Consider the following 21187-nt stretch of genomic DNA (forward strand, 5'->3'; position numbering starts at 1 on the left):
ACTCGCACGTGCAGTCTCTCTAGCGATCTCCTTATCTGCAGACTTGGCAAATTCTTTACAACATCGGATCAAGGAAGGGTTTGCTGGGTTTTTTTTGTTTTTTTTTTTTTTTTTGGTGTTTCGGCATGTTCTCCATTTACTGCCTTGCTGCTGGGGTATGATGCGATGCCCTTATCAGAAGCCCCCTTCAGAGCTTTCCAGACAGGTTGCCAAGTCTGCGTATTTTTAAATAAACAGCAAAAGCAAACTAGTCCCGGAATGTGGCTTCTTGGGGCTAAAGCAACATTTGCACACAAGAGGAGAGTAGATGCCAGACTCAAGTGATCTACTGCCCTTCATCTGACCCTGTGGCTCTCCTCTCTCCTCTTCCTATCTCCCCCTGGACTCCCCATCCTGTTAATGCTGCTGTCAGGACCAGTCTATAAAGTCCCCAGGACCTGGGCTGAGTTATAGGATGGGAAGCTGCTCTTGGCCTCCAGGCTTCTGCTTGCATCTGCCCTGAGCCTGGCTTTGCCAACCAGGGCTGGAAGGCTCGCAGGATTAGATTTGGACTTTTTGGTCTGCTTATTCTGCAAGGTTTCCAAAGCTCTGATCTTTATGTCTACCATGACAGAGATCTCCAACAAGGTGGTGGGGTGAGGGAGAGGTGGAGGGCGATTGATTGGTGTGAGAGCAGGTACCTGGGCAAGGCCGAAAGCCCCGACTTCTTACCCATCCCTGTGTCATGACTCCCAGTACCTGGGGAGTCGTTGCACCTGCATACTCATCATAACTTGGAAAGATGTGTCCTCAACCAGAACACCTTCACAAATGCATGTTAGCGGCTCCCCTTCCCATTGTCCCCAGGCTTGCTGCAACAGGCCAAACCTGAGGCCTTCAACATCAAGGTCAATCATGTTCAAAATGCCTACATCTTTCCAAACTTGGAGAAGACCTGCCCCTCCCCCACCCACCCAGTGGATGACCCCTAAAGCAAAAACCTCCCATAACGACCAAACCCTGGACCATTAGAGGTTTTCGGATAATTTGCGAGTCAACTGATATCTGACTTGGACTTTATTTGCAGGAATTCTCAATCATTAAGGCTTACACACAGAGAGATAGTCCTTAGTTAAACCTGGTAGTTTGTTGTTGTTGTTGTTGTTGTTGTTTTGCCATTTATTGGGCCGCTTAACACGGCATAGGGAGGTTCCCAGGCTAGGGGTCTAATCGGAGCTGTAGCTGCCAGCCTATGCCAGAGACACAGCAACGCAGGATCCGAGCCGAGTCAGCTCAGGCAACTCCGGATCGTTAACCCACTGAGCAAGGGCAGGGATCAAACCCGCAACCTCATGGTTCCTAGTCGGATTCGTTAACCACTCCGCCACGACAGGAACTCCAAACCTGGTAGTCTTGAGTCTTTGGGCAGTCTGCTTGATATCTTTTCTCCAAAAGGAAACACAACAGTGACCTCAGACTCTAAACAACATCTGGAGGTCTGATAGCTAAGGCAGGGTTAAGAGGAAGATGAGGTGAAAGAGAGGCTGACATCCTAAATGTATTGCATATTCCAAATACGTGGACTCATATACAAATTCTTGAGGGCTGGAGGCAGAACCAGAAAATGATACGTTGGTTTTCAGATATGTGACCTTGGGCATATTACTTATTTTCCCTGAGCCTTGGGCTCTTCATGTGTGAGAAGAATGATCATATTAACCTCCCAGACACGTGATGGGAAGGAAGGGCTAACAGCAAAGTGCCATACAAGTGTCAATAACAACAACAATGATGACACAAATAATAAGAGCTGCCACCAAGAAGGGAGGTAGGGAAAAGCCATGTGAAAGAAGTCAAGTTACCTGGACGGCAGCGATAAGGAGTGGAACTGGAGTAGCTGCCTGAGGCTAGGTAAACCTGCACTTCCTTCCCTTCAGATAATAGGGTCTCTCTTCGCCTTCCACATTGTTTCTCTGCTCTCATGCTCCTTTCCCTTCTCACAAATTACACAGACTCTGCTCAGCAAATGTTTGTTCCCCACAAATGGCTGCCAATCTGGTGGTTCCCTTCTTGAGCTTGGGGATTTGTGTGGATCATGCTATCAGTGACTAAGCAGCCCTAGAGGTCAAGTGGATGGACTCGATTTGAAAGGGAGAAAGGATTCCTCCCATTTCTCACCAGCCACCAGCCTGCCCCCTTGTCCTTCCCTGCCCAAGCTATCCTGCCTCTATCCACAGAAATATAGTGCCCAGCTCAAGGGACATCATATTTCCACTCTATTTAGAACGAATCCAATCACACTTGATATTTTCTGTTCAGTTCCAGATGCTTTGCTTTGTAGGCAATATTAATTAGGGAAGACAGAGCAGGATGGAGAAAGATGTGTAAATCAGGTCTCAGGAGAAACAAATTAAGGAGCTGGAAATGTGTGTTACTCTGGCGAAGAGAAGACCTAGGGATACGCGTGGCAGTGGTCTTCAAATATCTCAAGGGGGAGCGTATGGAAAATGAGTGAAGGGAAATTCTGTTGGCTCCAGAAGGTGGCAAAGAAGTAAGATCAATGGGTGCAAGTCCCAAGGAGACGAGCTCCTGTTCCATATGAGAAGGATTTGCTAGTATTTAGAGCCATCCAGCCTTGGGGGAGTGTCCCTTCTAAATAGTGAACACCCCATTGCTAGAGGTGTCCCAGCCCAGGACAAGAGTAAAGAGTGGGGGAGGGTATAAAGGATAAAGTCTTTTGTTTTGTTTTGTTTTTTGTCTTTTTGCCTTTTCTTGAGCCACTCCTGAGGCATATGGAGGTTCCCAGGCTAGGGGTCCAATCGGAGATATAGCCACCAGCCTATGCCAGAACCACAGTTTCAACATGGGATCCGAACCTCATCCGCAGTCCACACCACAGCTCACGGCCAGATCCTTAACCCATTGAGCAAAGCCAGGGATCGAACCCACAACCTCATGGTTCCTAGTCAGATTCGTTAACCACTGCGCCACGATGGGAACTCCAGGATAAAGTCTTTATATTCCTTCCATCTCCAAGCTTTTTTTTTTTTTCTCAATGAATTTGATTACATTTATAGTTGTACAATGATCATCATAATCCAATTTTATAGCATTTCTATCCCAAACCCCCAGCCCATCCTCCAACCCCCAGTCTGTCTCCTTTGGAAACCATAATTTTTTCAAAGTCTGTGAGTCAGTGTCTGTTATGCAAAGAAGTTCATTGTGTCTTTTTCTTAGATTCCACATGTACGCGATAGCATATGATATTGGTGTCTCACTTCTGTCTATCTTCAATTAGCATGATAATTTCTTTCTTTTCTTTTTTTTTTCCTTTTTAGGGTTGCACCCTCGGCATATAGAGGTTCCTAGGCTAGGGGTCTAATCGGAACTATAGCTGCCAGCCTACTCCAGAGCCACAGCAACTCCAGATCTGTGCTGCGTCTGCAACCTACGCCACAGCTCACAGCAACGCTGAGCGCGGCCAGGGATCAAACCTGCAACCTCGTGGTTCCTAGTTGGATTCATTTCCACTGCACCACGATGGGAACTCCTGCATGATCATTTCTAGATCCATCCATGTTGCAGCAAATGCCATTATTTCTTTCTTTTTAATGGCCAGTAATAATATGTACCACATCTTCTTTCTCCATGCCTCTGTCCACGGACATTTAGGTTGTTTCCATGTCTTGGATCTCCAAGCTTTTCATTGTCCTTTTGCTTTGATTTTTCCCACTTTCATTCCCTAAGTCCGTCTCAGGTGGGCATTCGTGAGATGGAGAAAAGAAAGTCCCAGCAGTTGTCACCTGTTGCACTGCCATGTCTTGGGAAATTCACTCCCCTAAAGAGAAGTAAAAGGCTCTCGGGTTATGTTCAGGAGGTATATGGAGAAAGAGAGAAGGGATCAGAAAAGAGTCCAGCAATGCAGCCTCCTCAGCTCTCTCTGAGAGCTAAGAAGCAACTAGACAGTCATCAAAAGATCCAAAGGCAATACAGTTCTGAAAGCTAGGTCAGTATCTCCTTAGTGGTCAGGAATTTCTCTCCATATGTGCAAAAGGCCAGAAGAAAAATTCCTCTCCCTGTTGCCAGAAGCAGATGTATGAGTAACATCCTTCTCCTCTGTCTCCATTGCCTTAAAAAATGAAACTCCTCCATTAAGCTTGAAAGGTTTTGCGTGTGTGTGTGTGTGTGTGTGTGTGTGTGTGTGTGTAGAGTCCTTTCTTTCCAGGTTCACCTACAGAAAAAAGCCTGCCCTTCACACCCATCAGGGACCCCTGACCTTTCCTCTCTGCTCCCACAGTCAAGGGCTTCAGACACTGGGTACCCTGTGATCAGCTCTCAGTTCCAGACTGAAGCGGGGAAGGGCTCTAGGGGTGCCGAGTGAGACCCTCTGACTCCAGGAAAACTCCCTGCGTCTGGAACCTTGCCTCAGTTGAAAGGAGAGGATGGAGGAGGGCTCCTGACCCCAGAGAAGAATCTGAGTTATGTCCCAGCAACTGAGCAAACATTTACACTTGTCACCAAAAATCATACTGAAAACTAAACTTAGAGGTTCTGGGGAAGGGAAAAAAAGAGAGAAAAAGAAAATCAGGTCTTTTCTTGTTTTCCAAGGGAGGAATCTGAGATTGGGCCCTGCTCAGCACATGGCTCATACAGAAGACAGAAAAACAAGAAGTTTCCTTACTGATGAAATTAAATTCAAACCTAGGACCCTGTTTTTTTCCAGCTCTCCTGTGCAAGAGAGCTGGAGGAAGAGAAAGAGTAAAGCAAAATTTGCTTTGAATTTTTTTCCCAATGTCCACATCCCTTTGACTTAGAAAGAATAGAGACAGATGGAGGATCTATTGCAGATAAACCCCCTTTCTTATTCAAAGAGAGGACTTTTAAAAAAAACAAAGGTTTTTTTTTTTTTTCCTCTAGTGAAATAGGCGTTTTTCATAAAAGGAGGGTTTGGGGGTAGATTTATTTAACACGTTTTTGTTTTTGTTTTTGTTTTATCTTTTTTAGGGCCACACCTGAGGCATATGGAGGTTCCCAGGCGAGGAGTCTAGTCAGAGCCACAGCTGCCAGCCTACACCACAGCCACAGCAATGTGTGATCCTAGCCATGTCTGCGACCTACACCACAGCTCATGGCAACACCAGATCCTTAACCCACTGAGAGAGGCCAGGGATCGAACCCACAACCTCATGGTTCCTAGTCGGATTCGTTTCCACTGCACCACGATAGGAACTCCTAACACACTTTTGAAAGTTTAATTTTTTTCCCCAAATAGATTAGGATGTTAAAGAACCCAAAGTTAAGATGTTTTGGGCACTAACTGGATTACCCCCCCATCTTTTTTTTTTTTTTTTCCTTTTTGCAGCCACACCTGCAGCATGTGGAAGTTCCCAGACTAGGAGTGGAATCGTAGCTGCAGCTGCTGGTCACAGACACAGCCACACTGGATCCAAGCTACATCTGTAACTGATGCTGCAGCTTGCAGCCATGCTGGATCCTTAAGCCACTGAGTGAGGCCAGGGATCAAATAGACATCTTCAGAGACACTAAGTCGGGTTCTTAACCTGCTGAGCCACAATGGGAACTCCTTCTCTTATTTTTGTTTCTGTCCCTCTGTCCTTCATCATTAAATGATAAGCATAAACTCCTTTTCTTTTTCCTATCCAGCGTGGGAAGACTCAGGTAAAGCCTTCCAAACTCTGGGTCCAAACACCCAAATGAAAACCAGGAAGAAAAAATTGACTTTCTGGATCTTAGGTATTCTGTGAAGAAAAAGTAGGAGATTTGTCAGGTTTGGGATTTTTTGTCTATTTGTTTTGCTCTCTTAATTTTTGCTTTCTCTCTGTGCAGCCACTCGCCACTAAACACAGAGAAATAACTCCTTACCTCCCTACTTTTATTTCTCTTCTGGGAATTCCATAGAGATGGATTCAATTGAAGGATTTTGAGCAAACGTCCTCTTCCTTTACACTTTACGCCGAGAACTCTTCTGTTTTCCACTCACACGCCTCAGAAGTTTCCTTTTGTACTACGAACAGTCAGAACATATGCTCCAGGAGCCATGAGATTGAGGGTTCGATCCCTGGCCTTGCTCAGCAGGTAGAGGATCTGGCCTTGCCGTGAGCTGTGTGTAGGTCACAAATGCAGCTCAGATGTGACGTTGCTGTGGCTGTCCTGTAGGCCAGCAGCTGTAACTCCCATTAGACCCCTAGCCTGGGAACCTCCCTATGCCACTGGTGAGGCCCTAAAAAGCAAAAAAAAAGGGGGGGGGGAGTTCCCATCGTGGCACAGTGGTTAATGAATCTGACTAGGAACCATGAGGTTGTGGGTTCGATCCCTGGGCTAGCTCAGTGGGTTAAGGACCTGGCTTTGTGGCGAGCTGTGGTGTAGGTCGCAGACGTGGCTCAGATCTAGCGTGGCTGAGGCTGTGGCGAAGGCCGGTGTCTACAGCTCTGATTAGACCCTTAGCCTGGGAACCTCCGTATGCCATGGGTGTGGCCCTAGAAAATACGAAAAGATAAAACAAAGAAATAAAAAGCAAAAAACAAAAAAAACACAAACAACCAAAAAAAGAAAACACAGATGCTCCCAAGGGTGAAGAGAAAGAGAACCTTCCCACGGAGGTAACACCCCCTATCTCCCCAGCCCGATTTCTCTGACTGTTGCAGCCACATGTGCAGAGCTGTGTCCACCATCAGTTTGCTTGCTGGTGGGGGGCACAAGTAACAGTGCAGGTTTATAGATAGGTCTGCAGGTGTGTGAGGGGGGTTGGCTTGTCTTCTGGAAAGTATCAGCGGATTTTGAAATCTTCCTCACAGTATGGCAGGAGACCTGGCCTGGGAGCATGCAGACCCTTCCCAGGTGTCTTTGCAAGTCCCCATTTCCAGGGCACCCAAATCACTGAACCTGACTTGCTGAATACAGACCCCATGCTGGAGTGGGAACTTGCCCTAATCCACTCCATCCCAGGCATCCTCCAGGGTAGGTGTTACCCTCCTGTCTGCTTCCAACACAGGACAGTGTCCCTCCTGCCAGGACCCAAAGGTAGAGATTAAAAATTGAGTTAGTTCCAGGAGTTCCCATCGTGGCACAATGGTTAACGAATCCAACTAGGAACCACGAGGTTAGGGGTTCGATTCCTGGCCTCGCTCAGTGGGTTGAGGATCCAGCGTTGCCATGAGCCGTGGTGTAGGTCGAAGATGCGGCTTGGATCCAGTGTTGTTGTGGCTGTGGTGTAGGCCAGCAGCAACAGCTCTGATTCGACCTCTAGCCTGGGAACCTCCATATGCTGCGGGTGCAGCCCTATAAAAAGCAAAAGAAAAAAAACTGAGTTCCAGAAAGTGACTGAGTGTAAATTGGAGAGTCAGCAGAGTAACTGGAAGTGGGGGAGGGCGGAAAGAAATTCAGGGCTGGAGAGAAACCTGGGTTGGTGTTTTTCCACCAATTTCCAAGCCTATTTCCTTCCATACACCTCAAAGGCTTTTCTTCTGCACCGTGTGTTGTCCAGATTTTGTCCAGATTTTCAGATCCACTTCTCCCAAGACAACAGCTCCCAGCAAAGGCTGTGTCCAAAACGGAGAATCAGAGACTGCTAGCCAAAAGCATTCGAGCCACGCCCAGGACCTTTGAAGCTTTGAGCTTTTCCAGGCCACTGCTGAGGAATTCCCTTCCCCTAGTCCATTCTTCCTAGGGGGCCCTTGATCTGGAAATCTAACCCCCGGGTGAAACAGAGTGTGGCAGTGGCGGGTGACTTTTCCTTTTCCTTGACACTTTTCCCTGCCCTGTTCTTGCTTTAGGTCAGGTTCCTGTTTCTGTGATCAAAAGCCACGTGTGCAGATCTGTGAGCGGAATAAGCAGGAGGATGTCACCAATTCCCAACAGTGACCACAACAGACTGGCTGAAACTTCCAACAGGTGTCTGTCCTTGCCCTTGAGATCTGTTAAGCATTAAAAGGGATGCTGCCTCTGCTGTATAGCACAGGGGACTACTTTCAACCACGTGGATAGAACACAATGGAAGACAATATGAGAGAAAGAATGTGTATATATACATATACGACTGGGTCACTTGACAGTACAGCAAAAATGGACAGAACATTGTAAATCAACTACATATATTTTTTATTTCATTTTATTTTTTGCTTTTTAAGACCACACCTGCAGCATATGGAGGTTCCTGGGCTAGGGGTCAAATCAGAGCTGTAGCCACCGGCCTACGCCACAGGCACAGCCAGGCCAGATCCGAGCCTCGCCTGCGACCTACACCACAGCTCGCAACAACGCTGGGTCCCCAACCTGCGGAATGAAGCCAGGGATCAAACCCAAATCCTCACGGACACTCGTTGGATTCATTTCCACTGCGCCACGATGGAAAAACTCCCTCGACTATAATGAAAAAAAAATTTTTTAAAGTAATGCTTCCCTTTGCTGTCCCCTTCCAGACCTAGTCTAAGCACTGCCCTGTGTGAATTCACATTCTTGGGCCTAGAAAGGAAAGATATCCCAAACTTTTTTTTTTTTTTTTGGTTCATTTTTAGGGCCATGCCTTTGGCATACGGAAGTTCCCAGGCTAGGGGTTGAATCAGAGCTGCAGCTGCCGGCCTACCCTACAGGCACAGCAACACAGGATCCGAGCGCTGTCTGCGACCTACACCACAGCTCACAGCAGCACCAGGGCCGTAACCCACTGAGCAGGGCCAGGGATTAAACCCACTCCTCATGGATACTAGTCGGGTTTGTTTCCACTGAGCCACAGTGGGAACTCCCCAAACCCTCACTTTTAGAACAGGAAACCTTGGTCCATTGGTGTATAAAAGACAGTGCGCCCCATGGGCTGAGTTGGGAGACGGAGAGGAGAAAGGAGGCTTGTCTGGATCTCGCCTGGATCTCCCTGCAGGAGGACAGCTTCTCTCTCCGTTTTCTACCAATATTTCTGCCAACCTAAACGACCAGCGGGGCCTTCAAATCCTTTACATTTCTAAGGTCGAGTCTTCTTGTGTTTACACTTGCTAAAGGAAAGGAAGCCCAAACAAAACAAACAAACAAAAACTCGGCGCGTGAACCCTGGGAGCAGACTCACCCTGAAGCCCTCAGAGGACCTCTGTCCTTTGCCTGAGATAAATTCCTGAAACGAAGGAAGGGAAAGGCAGAGAAGAAAAAAGCTCTCAAGTCCTCTTCCACTGCTGGCCCTGCTTCCCTTACCTTCATGTGAATACATTGATCAGGATGGTAGTCTCGGATCAATCAGACATCTGAAACTGACGTCATTTCAGAACACCATTTGGGGGGATGGCGGGTGCCTGGCTTCTAGACAAGAGAACTTTGCTTCAATAGTCACTTGGCCAGCAAATATTTACTGAGCATCTACTATGTGCCAGGCATTGTTCAAGACACTAGAAAGGCAGCAATGAGCAAAACAGATGAAAATCTCACTCTACTCAGATCTTCCATTCTAGAAAGGTGTGATCACGGGAGGTAAGAGACTGTTTTCATATATGTGGTTGCTGGGAACATGCATGTCACTTTACTGTATCAGCTCTTTTGGTGTCTTTCGCGTCCGAACAATTACAAGTTTATCAAGCTTCTCTACCATTAGACATAGTTTATGGCACTCATAATGTGCAGATATGTGGCCCTTTGATGTCCTGGATCACGTTCCCATCCCAACGGTTTCATTTTAGCCAATCTCCATGCACCCCTTCCCCAAAAAGACAATCATTTTCTGTGTTTTCTCTCCTCTGGGAGGCCCAGGCGCTGGTCCAGCAAGAGTAGAGAGACTAGGGCATGACCCCACGCCCGGGACCCTTCCCCCTTGGCCCTCTGGCCTCAGCAATCCCCTGGACAGGCAGCTCCTCCAGGGCTGGGGGGTGGGGGGCTGCAAGCCATTTCAGGGCTGAACTCTCCATGAACCAGGAAGGGAAGGGGGTGGGGGCTGCAGGGCAGAGCCAGCGGGAGCTGGCTGGGGAGGCAAGGCTTCTGGGCAAACCTCTCTGGCTGAGTAAATATTGAGCTGCCTCATCTCCAAGGTAGGGGTTGAAACAGAGCTGTCAGCCAGAGTAAACTGAAGGGAGCTTCAGGCCTCTGAGGAGCAGAGGGCGCATGCTTTGTGGGGCTCCCTCCCTCCCAGGTTCCCCCTCCAGGCAGAAAGGGCTACAGGGCTCAGAATTGTCTGGACCCAGGCCAGTGATCTTGAGAGCTTGGAGGAAGTTGACAGGGCTGGATGGAGGAGCAAGAATAATTTTAATTAGCTCTAACTAGGCCAGTGGACTATATCAAATATGATTGCTCCACCCTAGCCTATGGCCCCCCCCATCCCAGGCCAAGTTCAACATTCTTTCTTACTTACGTCTTCTGCCATCATCAGGGGAAAGGATGAGTAAAGCTGCAGTGAGATAATGCAACTTATATTAAAGACTGGGAAAGCAGGGCCGGAGAGGTTGAGTAACTTCCCCCAAGGACACACAAGAGGCCCTCAGAGTAGAGGAAAGTCTGGCCCCCTGACTTCCTACAAAATCCTTTTCTTCTCTGAAGTATCTGATCTGTTTTTTTCCTGAGAAAGAGAACAATAGTGAGCAAAGGCCCAGAGGTCCTACTTGGAGCTGAAGTCCATAGCAGCTTGAGCCAATTTGTTCTCCCGGGAACAGGCAATCACTATTTTGCACCTCCAACTCCTGTTCCATCCAGGACTCGCTCTGAGGATATAAAATGTTGAGAGAGCCTGGGAAATAGCAAAAGCTGAAGCATCTGGACTATTGTGGTCACGTCATGTAAAGGAGGTCATGCAAGGAAGTTCTTGGAGCTAGGAGTGAACCATCAGGAAAAAAATCTGGTACGGCTGCAGGCAGTGCCCATCTCACGGACCACAGTGAGAAGGTGCGCCCTGAAATATGCAATGAGACTCTCCTGTCAAGAGCAGGACTCATTACGATATTGAACTTACGATAAACTCATATTCTGGGGGACTACCCTGAATTTTTCATTCATAATTCTTTTATTTCTTAGAAGCAAATTCCACAGTTATGTTCCCAGGTGCAGTGCTGGAGGATGAAGGCTAGAGGATGTCTGCTTCCATCACGTCAAGACCAAGAACAACTCAATATAAGAAAGTAATTTTTAGAAATGCCTTATTGGAAAATATAGAAGAGAAAATCTCTACTGAACACTGCCTGGCAGTGTCTCAAAATCATGTCTCAAAACCTCACTTATTCGGGAGTTCCCATTGTGGCTCAGCAGTAAATGAACCCAACGAGTATCCATGAGGATTAAGAATCCAGTGTTGCCATGAGCTGTGGTGTAGGTCGCAATCACGGCTTGGATCTGGTGTTGCTGTGGCTGTGGCGTAGGCTGCCGGCTGAAGATCCAATTCAACCCCTAGCCTGGGAACTTCCATATGCCTCAGGTGCAGCCCTAAAAAGATTAAAAAAAAAAAAATCTCATTCAACTTCCTTCAATTTACATCTGAAGAAACTGGAAGCACAGAGACACGAATAAGTGGCATAAGCTCATCCAACTGACAAGAGAAGGACCACATTGAAAACTGAGTTTCATTTTCGGAACCCTTGCCCTCCACCACTCTAAATCAGGGACTCAACATGTCTGTCTGCAAGACTTCTGACCCATCCTCCCAATGGAGAAGGGAAGGAGAGAGTGCAGGTGGCTGGGGACAAGTGTCCTCTGTTACAGGTGAGGGTGCTAAGGCCTGAAGGAAAGGTGAGAGTCTCAGCCAGACCCAGCTGCATGTTCTCAGTGGCTAAGAAGGGAATCCCTGCTACCTGCCCTTAGCTTCATACACCTGTCAGGGATCAAACAAGAGGTGGGTGTGAGCAGTGAGAGTGTGCGCACACTCGAAAGGGTCAAGATGTGCCCTGGAATGGATTAGGGACTTTTTACCATTTCTTGGGCCGCTCCCGAGCCATATGGTGGTTCCCAGGATAGGGGTCTAATCGGAGCTGTAGCCACCAGCCTACACCAGAGCCACAGCAACACGGGATCTGAGCCTCGTCTGTGACCTACACCACAGCTCACGGCAAGCCGGATCCTTAACCCACTGAGTGAGGCCAGGGATCGAACCCGCAACCCCCTGGTTTCTAGTCAGATACGTTAACCACTGAGCCACGATGGGAACACCAATAATAAGTATTCTCATAGCTCACATTTATTTACAAGCGACTGCTCCAAATATTTTACACATAATTTTTTTTTTTTTTTTGGTCATTTTAGGGCATATGGAAGTTCCCAGGCTAGAGGTCAAATTGGAGCTGTAGCTGCTGGTCTACACTACGGCTACAGCAACGCCAGATCCCAGACTCATCTGTGACCTACACCACAGCTCAGGGCAACTCTGGATCCTTAACCCACTGCGCAGGGCCAGGGATCAAACCCGCTTCCTCATGAATACTAGTCGGGCTTGTTACCGCTGAGCCACAAGGGGAACTCCACCCATAATAATTTATTTCATCCTAACATCTACCCTATGCAACAGGGACTCTTGTGATGCCCATTTTGTAGAAAATGAGCCTGGGCACAGAGAATGAGACAACCTGCCCAAGGCCCCAAGGCTGTGAGAGGCAGAGCAGGAAGGACCTGAACCTATGTATCCTGGCCTTCTTCTCAGATTCATCTGGATCCCTTAGTGGACTTGGTCTTCTTAGTCTTAGCGAACATAGTCATCTGGAGACGCCCCCGCCTCCCCGTCTACACACCCGTCTCTACTCCCCATCCCACCAACTCGCTTCCAGCAGCCCAGCGAGAGCAATCCCCTAGCAATACCGGTGTAAGGAATGCTCGAAACAAAGAAACCCACATTAAAAGTAAGAAGAACTTTAGGGTTTGTGAAATCTCCTTTTCTTGTCTCTCCCATGTCCAGGAGATCAAAGGGCCCTCACGTTGGGAGAACAAATGCTGAAGAAAAAAAGCAAATGAAAGAGGAAAAGTTCACACTTAGGGCTGAGAAACAGATGGTGCAGAGGGGCGGGTAGAGCGGAGGCTACGTGCTGGGGGCGGGGCCGGGAGCGACTCCTCCCAAACCCTGACCCACTTGCAACCTGAGGATTCTCCCTCCGGTGAAGAATCAAGGGGGGGAAGTCTCTTAAGATTTTAATTTTTCCGAGTTCCCATCATGGCGCAGCGGAAACGAATCCAACTAGGAACCATGAGGTTGCGGGTTCAATCCCTGGCCTCGGTCAGTGGGTTAAGGATCCGGTGTTGCTGTGGTGAGCTGTGGTGTAGGTTGCAGACACGGCTCTGATCCTGCATTGCTGTGGCTCTGCCCTAGGCCGGCGGCAACAGCTCCGATTCAACCCTTAGCCTGGGAACCTCTACGTGCTGCAAGTGCGGCCCTAAAAAAAAAAATAAATAAATAAATAAAAGATTTTTATTTTTCAAAAACAGGAGACATTTTTTGGCGATCTGGTAAATAGAGGTGTTGGAGTGGAGCGCTTTAAATTTTGCAGAAAATGTACTTTCAGATCTCCTGGTAACCTCAAGGTCTATGAAAAACCCACCTATCTGAAAGGCATGGAGCAGTGTGGCATCTATTTTAGAAAGTTTCACAATGTGTTTGTTTGTGTGATTGTTTGTTGTTACCAACTTCTTCCTTTGTCATTTATGGCAGGAAAATACAGAGACCTTTTCTTTCTGCAACTAAATGCCTTCCTTGCAGACTAGTCTGGGGCCTCAGATAAGTGGAATTTTAGGAGAGCACTAGTGAGAAAGGAGTCAGACTCAAAGGAGATGGGGGGGTGCTCAGATGTACTATGGATTATTTTGAGCCTGCTCCTCTGCTAAAAAAGAACTGATTTGCCCCTCACACCTCCCTGGGGGAATCTGATGTTTCCTTCTGCTATGACCAAAACCCAAACGGACAAACCTCCCCCAGGACTGAAGCCCAGCTTCACCATCCTTGGGGGCCCCCTCTAACCAATGTTCCTTCCTCCTCCCCAATTTTCCACCCACTGATCCAAAGGCTGCAGGATCCAGAAACACCCCAACCAGAAGGCTCTACCAGCTTACATCGAATGGCTCCAAGTAAGGGGTGTTTTGTTTCCGCAGACACTTGCTCTGTCCTCTCTGTCAGTGACCCCTTTGGGGAAGCCAACCTTCGTAGCAATTTCAATTGAATGCAGAAAAGCAGTTAATAGATTTTTTTTTTTTAAAAGACAGAGGGCAACACATCAGCCTCTGGGAAAGCTGGGCTTCCTCTTGCAATGCATTTCTCTTCCTCTCCAGCTAGACTGTGCAATTATTGATAAGGTTGCCTCTCCTATAATAGCATCAATTTCATTAAGAAGCTGGTACTCGGCATTTCCCGCATGCACTCCTAGTCCTTTTCCCCCCTTGTCTTCCTTTGAAAGGTCAAGAATTCAATAGATGGGTTGGATAAGACGGCCCCTTGATGCTAGTGCATCCCCCCAGCTGTCCCGGCTCCAGGACATTGGGGCTCCGCGGGTCACCGGAATCCATAAACCAGACGGCACTGCGGGGGCAAGAGAGCGCTGGCAGGCGGTTGGGCGGCCGTCGCGGGCGCTCCCCGAACCGGGACAGCCGCCCCCCCCCGCGCCCCGACCCGACCCCCCTTCGCCGACCAAAGTGTTGTCAATGGGACCCGCCGGCAGACAATAGCTGCCCCCGCGGGCGCGCCGAGGGCTTGTTTGGAAAGCCCGGGGGCGCTTCGGGGTAAAAAGGTCAGCGCGGGACTGGGGTTTACCTCGGCCTCCTCCTCCCTCCCCAGGGCCTCGGTGCTCCAACCTGCGGCTCCCGAGGCGGCCCTCGCTTCCCCGCACCCCGCCGCCCCCTCGGCCCTTCCGCTGCGCCGGAGACCTGGGCGGCCGCCGAGAGCCCTGTGGCCGGCACTTGGCACTTCGGGGCGGGCGGCTTCGGCCAGTCTCCCAGTCACACCGGCTCCTGAGCTCCCGAGCTTGGACTTCCCAGTGGGATGGAAGGACGCCGGGCTGGGGGCCGGAGCGGAGGAGGTAACGGGGTGCCAACCTGAAGTTTGTGGACCACCCATCCTCTGACTTTCTCCGAGCAAGAATTGGCGGGGAGGCCGACGTTACACGGCCTCCACACCCTGCTTCGCACCTTCAGCAAATATTTACTGAGGCCCCCGCTTTCTGCCAAGCCTGGCTCTGGGCCTGGGGGAAACAGGCAAGGGGTAGAGGGCCCTTGCCTTCCCCCAAACTTCTCCCTCTTTTTACACCCGTTTCTGTTCTCTCCAAAGTGGTGTGTGCTTCTCCTGTCCTGCCTTCCTATCAGGACCCTCTGGGAACTCTTTCCTCCCCATCACCCTTTTCCTCCGGACTTTTCCCATATTCCTCCAATGACCTGAGGACTGACTGCTGTCAGACTTGGAAACCTGGCGTGGGTTTTGTTTTAGGCCCCAGAAAGTCCTTCTCTTTATCCAGCTGAGATTTTTTTTCCTCCCTCCCCTCCCCCCCCCTTTTTTTCCCCTTTTAGGGCCACACTTGTGGCATATGGAAGTTCCCAGGCTAGGAGTCACATCAGAGCCACAGCTGCCAGCCTCCACCACAGCCACAGCAACTCGGGATCCAAGCCTCAACTGAGACCTACATCACAGCTCTTGGCAATGCCAGATCCCTCACCCACATGAGGCCAGGGATCAAACCCGCATCTTCATGGATACTGATTGGATTGGTGTCTGATGCACCACAGTGGGAACTCCTCCTCAGTTGAGATCTTAAACCTCAGCTCCTTCCAGCTCACCAAGCCTGTACCAACTCTTTCCCCATTACTCCCCCAGGGCTCTTGGAGATCAAGCCTCCCCTACCCCTAGGTGGAGGAGCAGAAGAGGCAGGAAGAGGGGAAAAACACAGACTTTATTGAAATGAGGTAGCTGAAGGTACAGAGAAAACCTGGTTGCCTGGGGCTCAGGTTTCCAGAAAGAGTGGGGCCTGCACTGTCTCTGCGATGATCAGAGAAATGCTTGCTGCTGGTAGGAGCTCTCCTTGCACCTGGGCCTCCCTGTGCTGCCCCAAGGGTGGGGATGGAGAAGGGGAGGAGGGTCCTGGCTTTTCCTGGAGGCAATAAATAGGGGAGGAACTAGTGGGGGGGGGGTGCCTGCACCTTCCTGGTAGAGGCTTGCTGGAGGCAGGCCTCAAACAACATTCCAGAAGTCTCTGAAGTACCAAGTTCCAAATCATTTTGGTATCTTAGAGATGAGGTCGCTGGTGGGAGGAGGCAGGTCTCAGAAAACAACCTCTGGAGGCTGCGTTAGTGCAATACAAATGTGCCAGGAAGGGGTTAATAGGGTTAGATTGGGGGGGGTTGCTTTTTGGTCTGTCACAAGGCAGCTGGTGCTATTGTAAGGGCTGTGGTGACTACACAGATTAAGCATGGGTAATATGCCTGCACCCAAACACCTCCCACACAAGAAACCTCAAGGCCTTCTCTCTGTCTGGGCCTGGACGGGGGAGTTAGGATAAGAGTGCATGAGGAAAAGTCCTCACAGCTCAAAGGCACTGGACTAAGAAATGGCCCATTGCAAAGACAGGGGGATCCAGAAGGTGGGGGCTCGCTCACACCCACCCTCTTGCTGATCCCCGGATTAAAGGCCGAGGGAAGTCCTTCCCTCCACATTTGACAGATTGGGTGTCTCCTGGGGACCCTCTGGTCCTGTAGGGTCCCCAGTCATCAGCAAAGCGGTAGCCCATTCCTCCCAAAGGCAGCTCTAAACCGGAGCCCCAGCCTTGGTGAGGATGGCCCGAGGAGTAAAGCCAAGGCCTGGGGTTAGGGAGAGCCCAGGGGAGGGCAGATCCGCGGTGCTCCCGCCCCCGTGCTGGGGAGCCCAGTGGGTTGGGAGGTATCAGTTCAGGAGGTGACGGAGCTGGGCGAAGCTTCCGGGGAGGTGCACGTGGACTGGTCGGAGGCGTCTCCAGCCGCCTCCTTGGGACAGCCTGGAGGGGCTGGGGGCACCCGGCCTCCCTCCCGCTCGCGCTTCTTCTGCTTCATGCGCCGGTTCTGGAACCAAATCTTGACCTGCGTCTCGTTGAGCTCCAGGGTGGCGGCGATCTCCACCCGCCGGGCCCGGCTCAGGTACTTGTTGAAGTGGAACTCCTTCTCCAGCTCGGTCAGCTGCCGCGTGGTGAAGTTGGTGCGCAGACCCCCGGGCGCGCCCAGGCCCAGCTCCGACACCTTCGCTAGGGGCGGGGCGAGAGAAGGGCCGCGTCAGTCCTCGCACCTCTTTCTCCTTCCGCGCCCCTCCCCCGGCCCCACCAGCCCCGCCAGCCCCGCCAGCCCCGCACCCCCACTGACCACTCTGTCCAGCTTCAGCTCTCAAAGTTCCCATGGGTCACCGGGCACCACTCCAGGTGATCTTCAAATCTGGGTGATCTTCAAATCCCCCCCCCCGCACTCCCATCCCCCATCCCTCCGCCGGACCTCCGCCTGGACCGCGGGGGGGTAGGGTGGGTGCGGGGGGGAGGGTGCGAAGGATGCACACAGATCAGGAGGTGGGGGTGTGTGTGAAGACTTACTCTTAAGGGTAACCGGGCACTCGCTGGGTGGGGAGACCCCACCTGACCTGAGCCTGGGCAGAGTGCTCTTACCTGCCTCTACCCGCTGGCTCCGAGGAACCCAGCTCAGGAAACCTCAGCATCGAAGCAGCAGAGCCGCTCTGGGCCCCGCAGCACGTCTCAGAGTGCTGGGTGGCCACATCTGAGCCCTACCTGTCTTGGGTGGGTTCCTCTTAACCTTCATCCAGTCGAAGGTCCGGGCTGTGGGGGTGCAGGTTTCTGACGCGCTGGGTGATTCCTTATCCTCGGAGAGCAGATCGGCATAAGCTGGTGCAAAGCTCGCCGCCTGCTCGTTCGTGTAAGGGGGCTGCGGGGGAGGATACGGCCCCGGGCCCGCTCCACCGGTTCCGTAGCCTTCGGACAAGCCTCCTAGCTGGGGCCCATAGCTTGAAGGTTGAAAATAGCCTCCATCTCCTTCCGTCTGGCCCAGAGGGTAGTACTGAGAAGGCCCATAGCTGGGGCTGCAGGCAGCCGGGGCGAACCCTGAGGTCGCGGCGCTGGGGAAGGGCACCCCCAACGCCGAAGGTGGCTGTTGGGCCGGGTAGCCTGAGTTCTGCTGGAGCGCGGGGCTGGGCAGCCCCGCACTATAGCGGGCCTCGCCTGCATAGCTGTCAACAGCGGGAGCCGAGCTGGGGGGGAAGGAGGTAGGGGCGCTGTGGGCGCTGTAGGCGCTGGGTCCCCGATTACAGAGTGGGTACTCTAAGAAGGAGTTCATCCTATTATAGTCCATGCGTGGAGGCCGCAGGCGGGTCGGCCCGTTTGGGGGAGACACCCTCTTGCCCTACAACCTTTCGGCAGTATGTCACAGCCCCGCAGCTTGCATCCATGGCCTAGCCCAGCTCGCCTGGGCCAGGGCTCCCCCAGGAAGGGGGTAGGGAGTGGGGAACGGAGGGGCGCATGTGATCTCTCCCAGGCCAATGGGCGCAGCGGGCCAGAGTTTGGCAGCCCCAGCGCCCATCCATCACCCCCCAAGCATTAGCATGACAAAGACACTTCAATCACCCGCAGCCCATCCATCTGAGGGCGACGTGGAAGCGTCAAAAACATCTTTCTTCAAAGACTTTAGGAAAGAAGGGACCAGAGGGAGGGGGGGGGGAAGTTAGAGGAATATTCAAGACTTCCCTCCCAACCCCCAAGGCCCTCAATAGGCTCCTGGGTTATTAGATTTGGACAAATTCAAACCAGCTGCCCTTCATTCTTCCCACCCACCCCCACCCAAGGGATCCTTCCCCCCAAGTCTGTAGACCAGGAGATGGGGAATCCAGCCTCTTTAGCCCAGCACTCCCACTCCAAGTTTCTTTCTCCCAGTTTGTCTTGGGGTGAGGGGCTGGGAGCGAGGGATGTTATCTTGGACCAAATGGATGACTGTGAAGGAAGCGGGTGCAAAAACACCCAAGGGTGTGAGGCAGGGCTTAGAATCTGGAGGAAGAACTCATTTAGCGAGGGGTGGGAAAATGGCATTTCAAGGAACAAGCCAAGATGACAGAAACGTGGAGAGGAGGATGAGAAATGCCCCGTTCTCCTCTCCAGCTGCACCCCTCTCTCCTCATTCACACATTCATTCCTCTCCCTCAGCTTCTCTTGATAGTCGCTCTGTCTCAATCCATCTCTCTGTTCGTCCATCTCTCTCCATATTTATATTTGTTCCCTACCCATCCATCAACTCATCTCTCCGGATGTATTTATCCTCTCTCTAGCCATCCATAGCTGTAGCTGCCTCGCTCACTCAGACTCAAATAACTCCCTGTATCTCTCCAGAGAGCCACAGTGAGCACTGAGCTAGGGTGATGTTTACTTACAGGTGCAGAGGAGACATTTTTATTCTCTTTCTGTGGTGTTTAAAACCAGCGTGCTACGTTCTTCTGCTCCTCTTCTATCACCTACCCCGTCAGAGCTCCCAGGCCTCCAATCCATAAATTCAATACCAATTGCATCTGCAAGATCACTCAAATTTCCGATGAATTTTCTCGAAGAGATCAAAGACGGTTGCTTAGAGAATGGGAGATTCACCATGAGGCTCAGGACCTTCCCAGCTCTGTGTGTCTGTGGGGTTAGGGTTGGGGGAGGGGAGGCGAACAGGAAGTGCCTCCTTGACTCCGTTGGGACAGGGACAGAACTGGAAGGGCAGCTCTTAGGTAGAGCCCATCGACTGTCCTCCTCCAGACTCTGAGGACAAGAGCTTGGCGCAATCCAACACCCACGCTCATTTGTAACCTGTCAGGGTGTCTGCCTGGCCGGCCGGAGGCCTGGGGCCTGGGCTAGGGCAAGTCCAGAAGGGCAAGGGTTCAGGGGATGATCTCTGTAAACAACTGAGCTGAGGCGAGGCGGAGGCAGGTGGGACAGGTCCAGAGAGGACCCTCGAGGAGGCGTCTCAGGTTTCCCCGCCCCCACAAAGGGCAGGGCGAGGCCTCAGGGCTCTGCAAAGGAGGCCCCGAAGTCTCTCTCCCTCTCTGTCTCTCCCTCTTTCTCGGTCCCAGGCCCCTCGTTTTGCCTGTCCTCTATCGGCCTGGCCTCTCCCCCTTCCCCCTTTCTCACCAGAATCCCACTGCCTGCCTCGTCATGCCTGTGAGTCTTGCTTGGCCCCCAACTATGAAAGAGCTCAAAGCATCTCACGGGACCCCAGCCCCCCTCCCTCCTCACGTGTACTCGGCTTCCTTCCCTCTGCTTCGCGGCAGGACCAGTTGTGGGGAGGGGACCAGCTGGCACCTCCTTTAAGAGACATGCAATGGGGGAGGGTGAGAGATGGTCCCTGCGAAGGGTTGAGGGCGGACAAAGGGAAGGAGGGTTGTCGGGGGCAGGGGTGGGGGTGGGGGCGGGGTGGGGGGGCTGCAGACGGATTGAGGGGAAAAGGCCCGTCGAGATGAGAGCCAGCATTTTCTTTCTCTTTCCCGCTGCTCCCACATGTTTGTAGCTCCTCGCACTGTAAGCTCTTCTCCACAGAGGCCTTTGGAGAAGAAGGGTATAGGGTTTCTCTTCTCACCCCAAATCTGAGCTGGGCCTCCCTCTGACCTGGCTGCCCTTCCTCTGGGAGACCTGAGACGCCCATGTCCACCTTTCCCCGAACACAGGGAGAACCTCCTCGCCTCACCCCTCACCCTCCTAATTAAGGGAACAATTTGAGGTCTAACAGAGGAAGTAAATTCCAAATTGGTTTAATGAAAGAGCAGAAATCATTCCAGGAGTTGGGGAACTGCAGTCTCCCTAGTAACCCTAGTAACAGCCAAAGTCACCACCAATCTATTATAAGGACAGGAAGAAAGGGGTGGGGCAAAAAGCCTCAAGTTATACTGCCAAGTACAATGATTGCTTTGGCCTCACTCCGTGCTCTCCAGGTCATCCCTGAGCCTTGCTACCTTCTCTTGTGTAGCAGAAAGATGAAAACTTCTGAGAGTTGGAGTTCCCACTGTGGCACAGCAGAAATGAATCTGACTAGGAATCCTGAGGTTGTGGGTTTGATCCCTGGCCTTGCTCAGTGGGTTGGGGATCCGGTGTTGCCATGAGCTGTGGTGTAGGTTGCAGACTCACCTTGGATCCTGTGTTGCTGTGGCTGTGGTGTAGACCAGAAGCTGCAGCTCTGATTCGACCCCTAGCCTGGGAACCTCCATATGCCATAGGGAAACTCCTGCAAGTCCCTGCTGGCTCTCCCAGCTCCAGCAGAAAGGACTGGAAGAAAAAGAATCTTG

The 21187-nt window shown here is 51.3% G+C and overlaps 1 protein-coding gene across 1 annotated transcript; it reads right to left on the bottom strand.

Annotated features, from left to right (window-relative positions):
- Positions 1 to 16692: 16692 nt before the first annotated feature.
- Positions 16693 to 18238, bottom strand: HOXB1 (homeobox B1). The gene is made up of 2 exons (XM_047758341.1): positions 17658 to 18238; positions 16693 to 17129 (listed from the first exon to the last, which is right to left on the bottom strand). Exons 1-2 carry the CDS (start codon positions 18232 to 18234, stop codon positions 16801 to 16803), a joined length of 906 nt encoding a protein of 301 aa, XP_047614297.1. The 5' UTR covers positions 18235 to 18238; the 3' UTR covers positions 16693 to 16800.
- Positions 18239 to 21187: the final 2949 nt, after the last annotated feature.

This window comes from Phacochoerus africanus, chromosome 14 (genome assembly GCF_016906955.1).
Source record: "Phacochoerus africanus isolate WHEZ1 chromosome 14, ROS_Pafr_v1, whole genome shotgun sequence".
Classification (NCBI taxonomy): domain Eukaryota; kingdom Metazoa; phylum Chordata; class Mammalia; order Artiodactyla; family Suidae; genus Phacochoerus; species Phacochoerus africanus.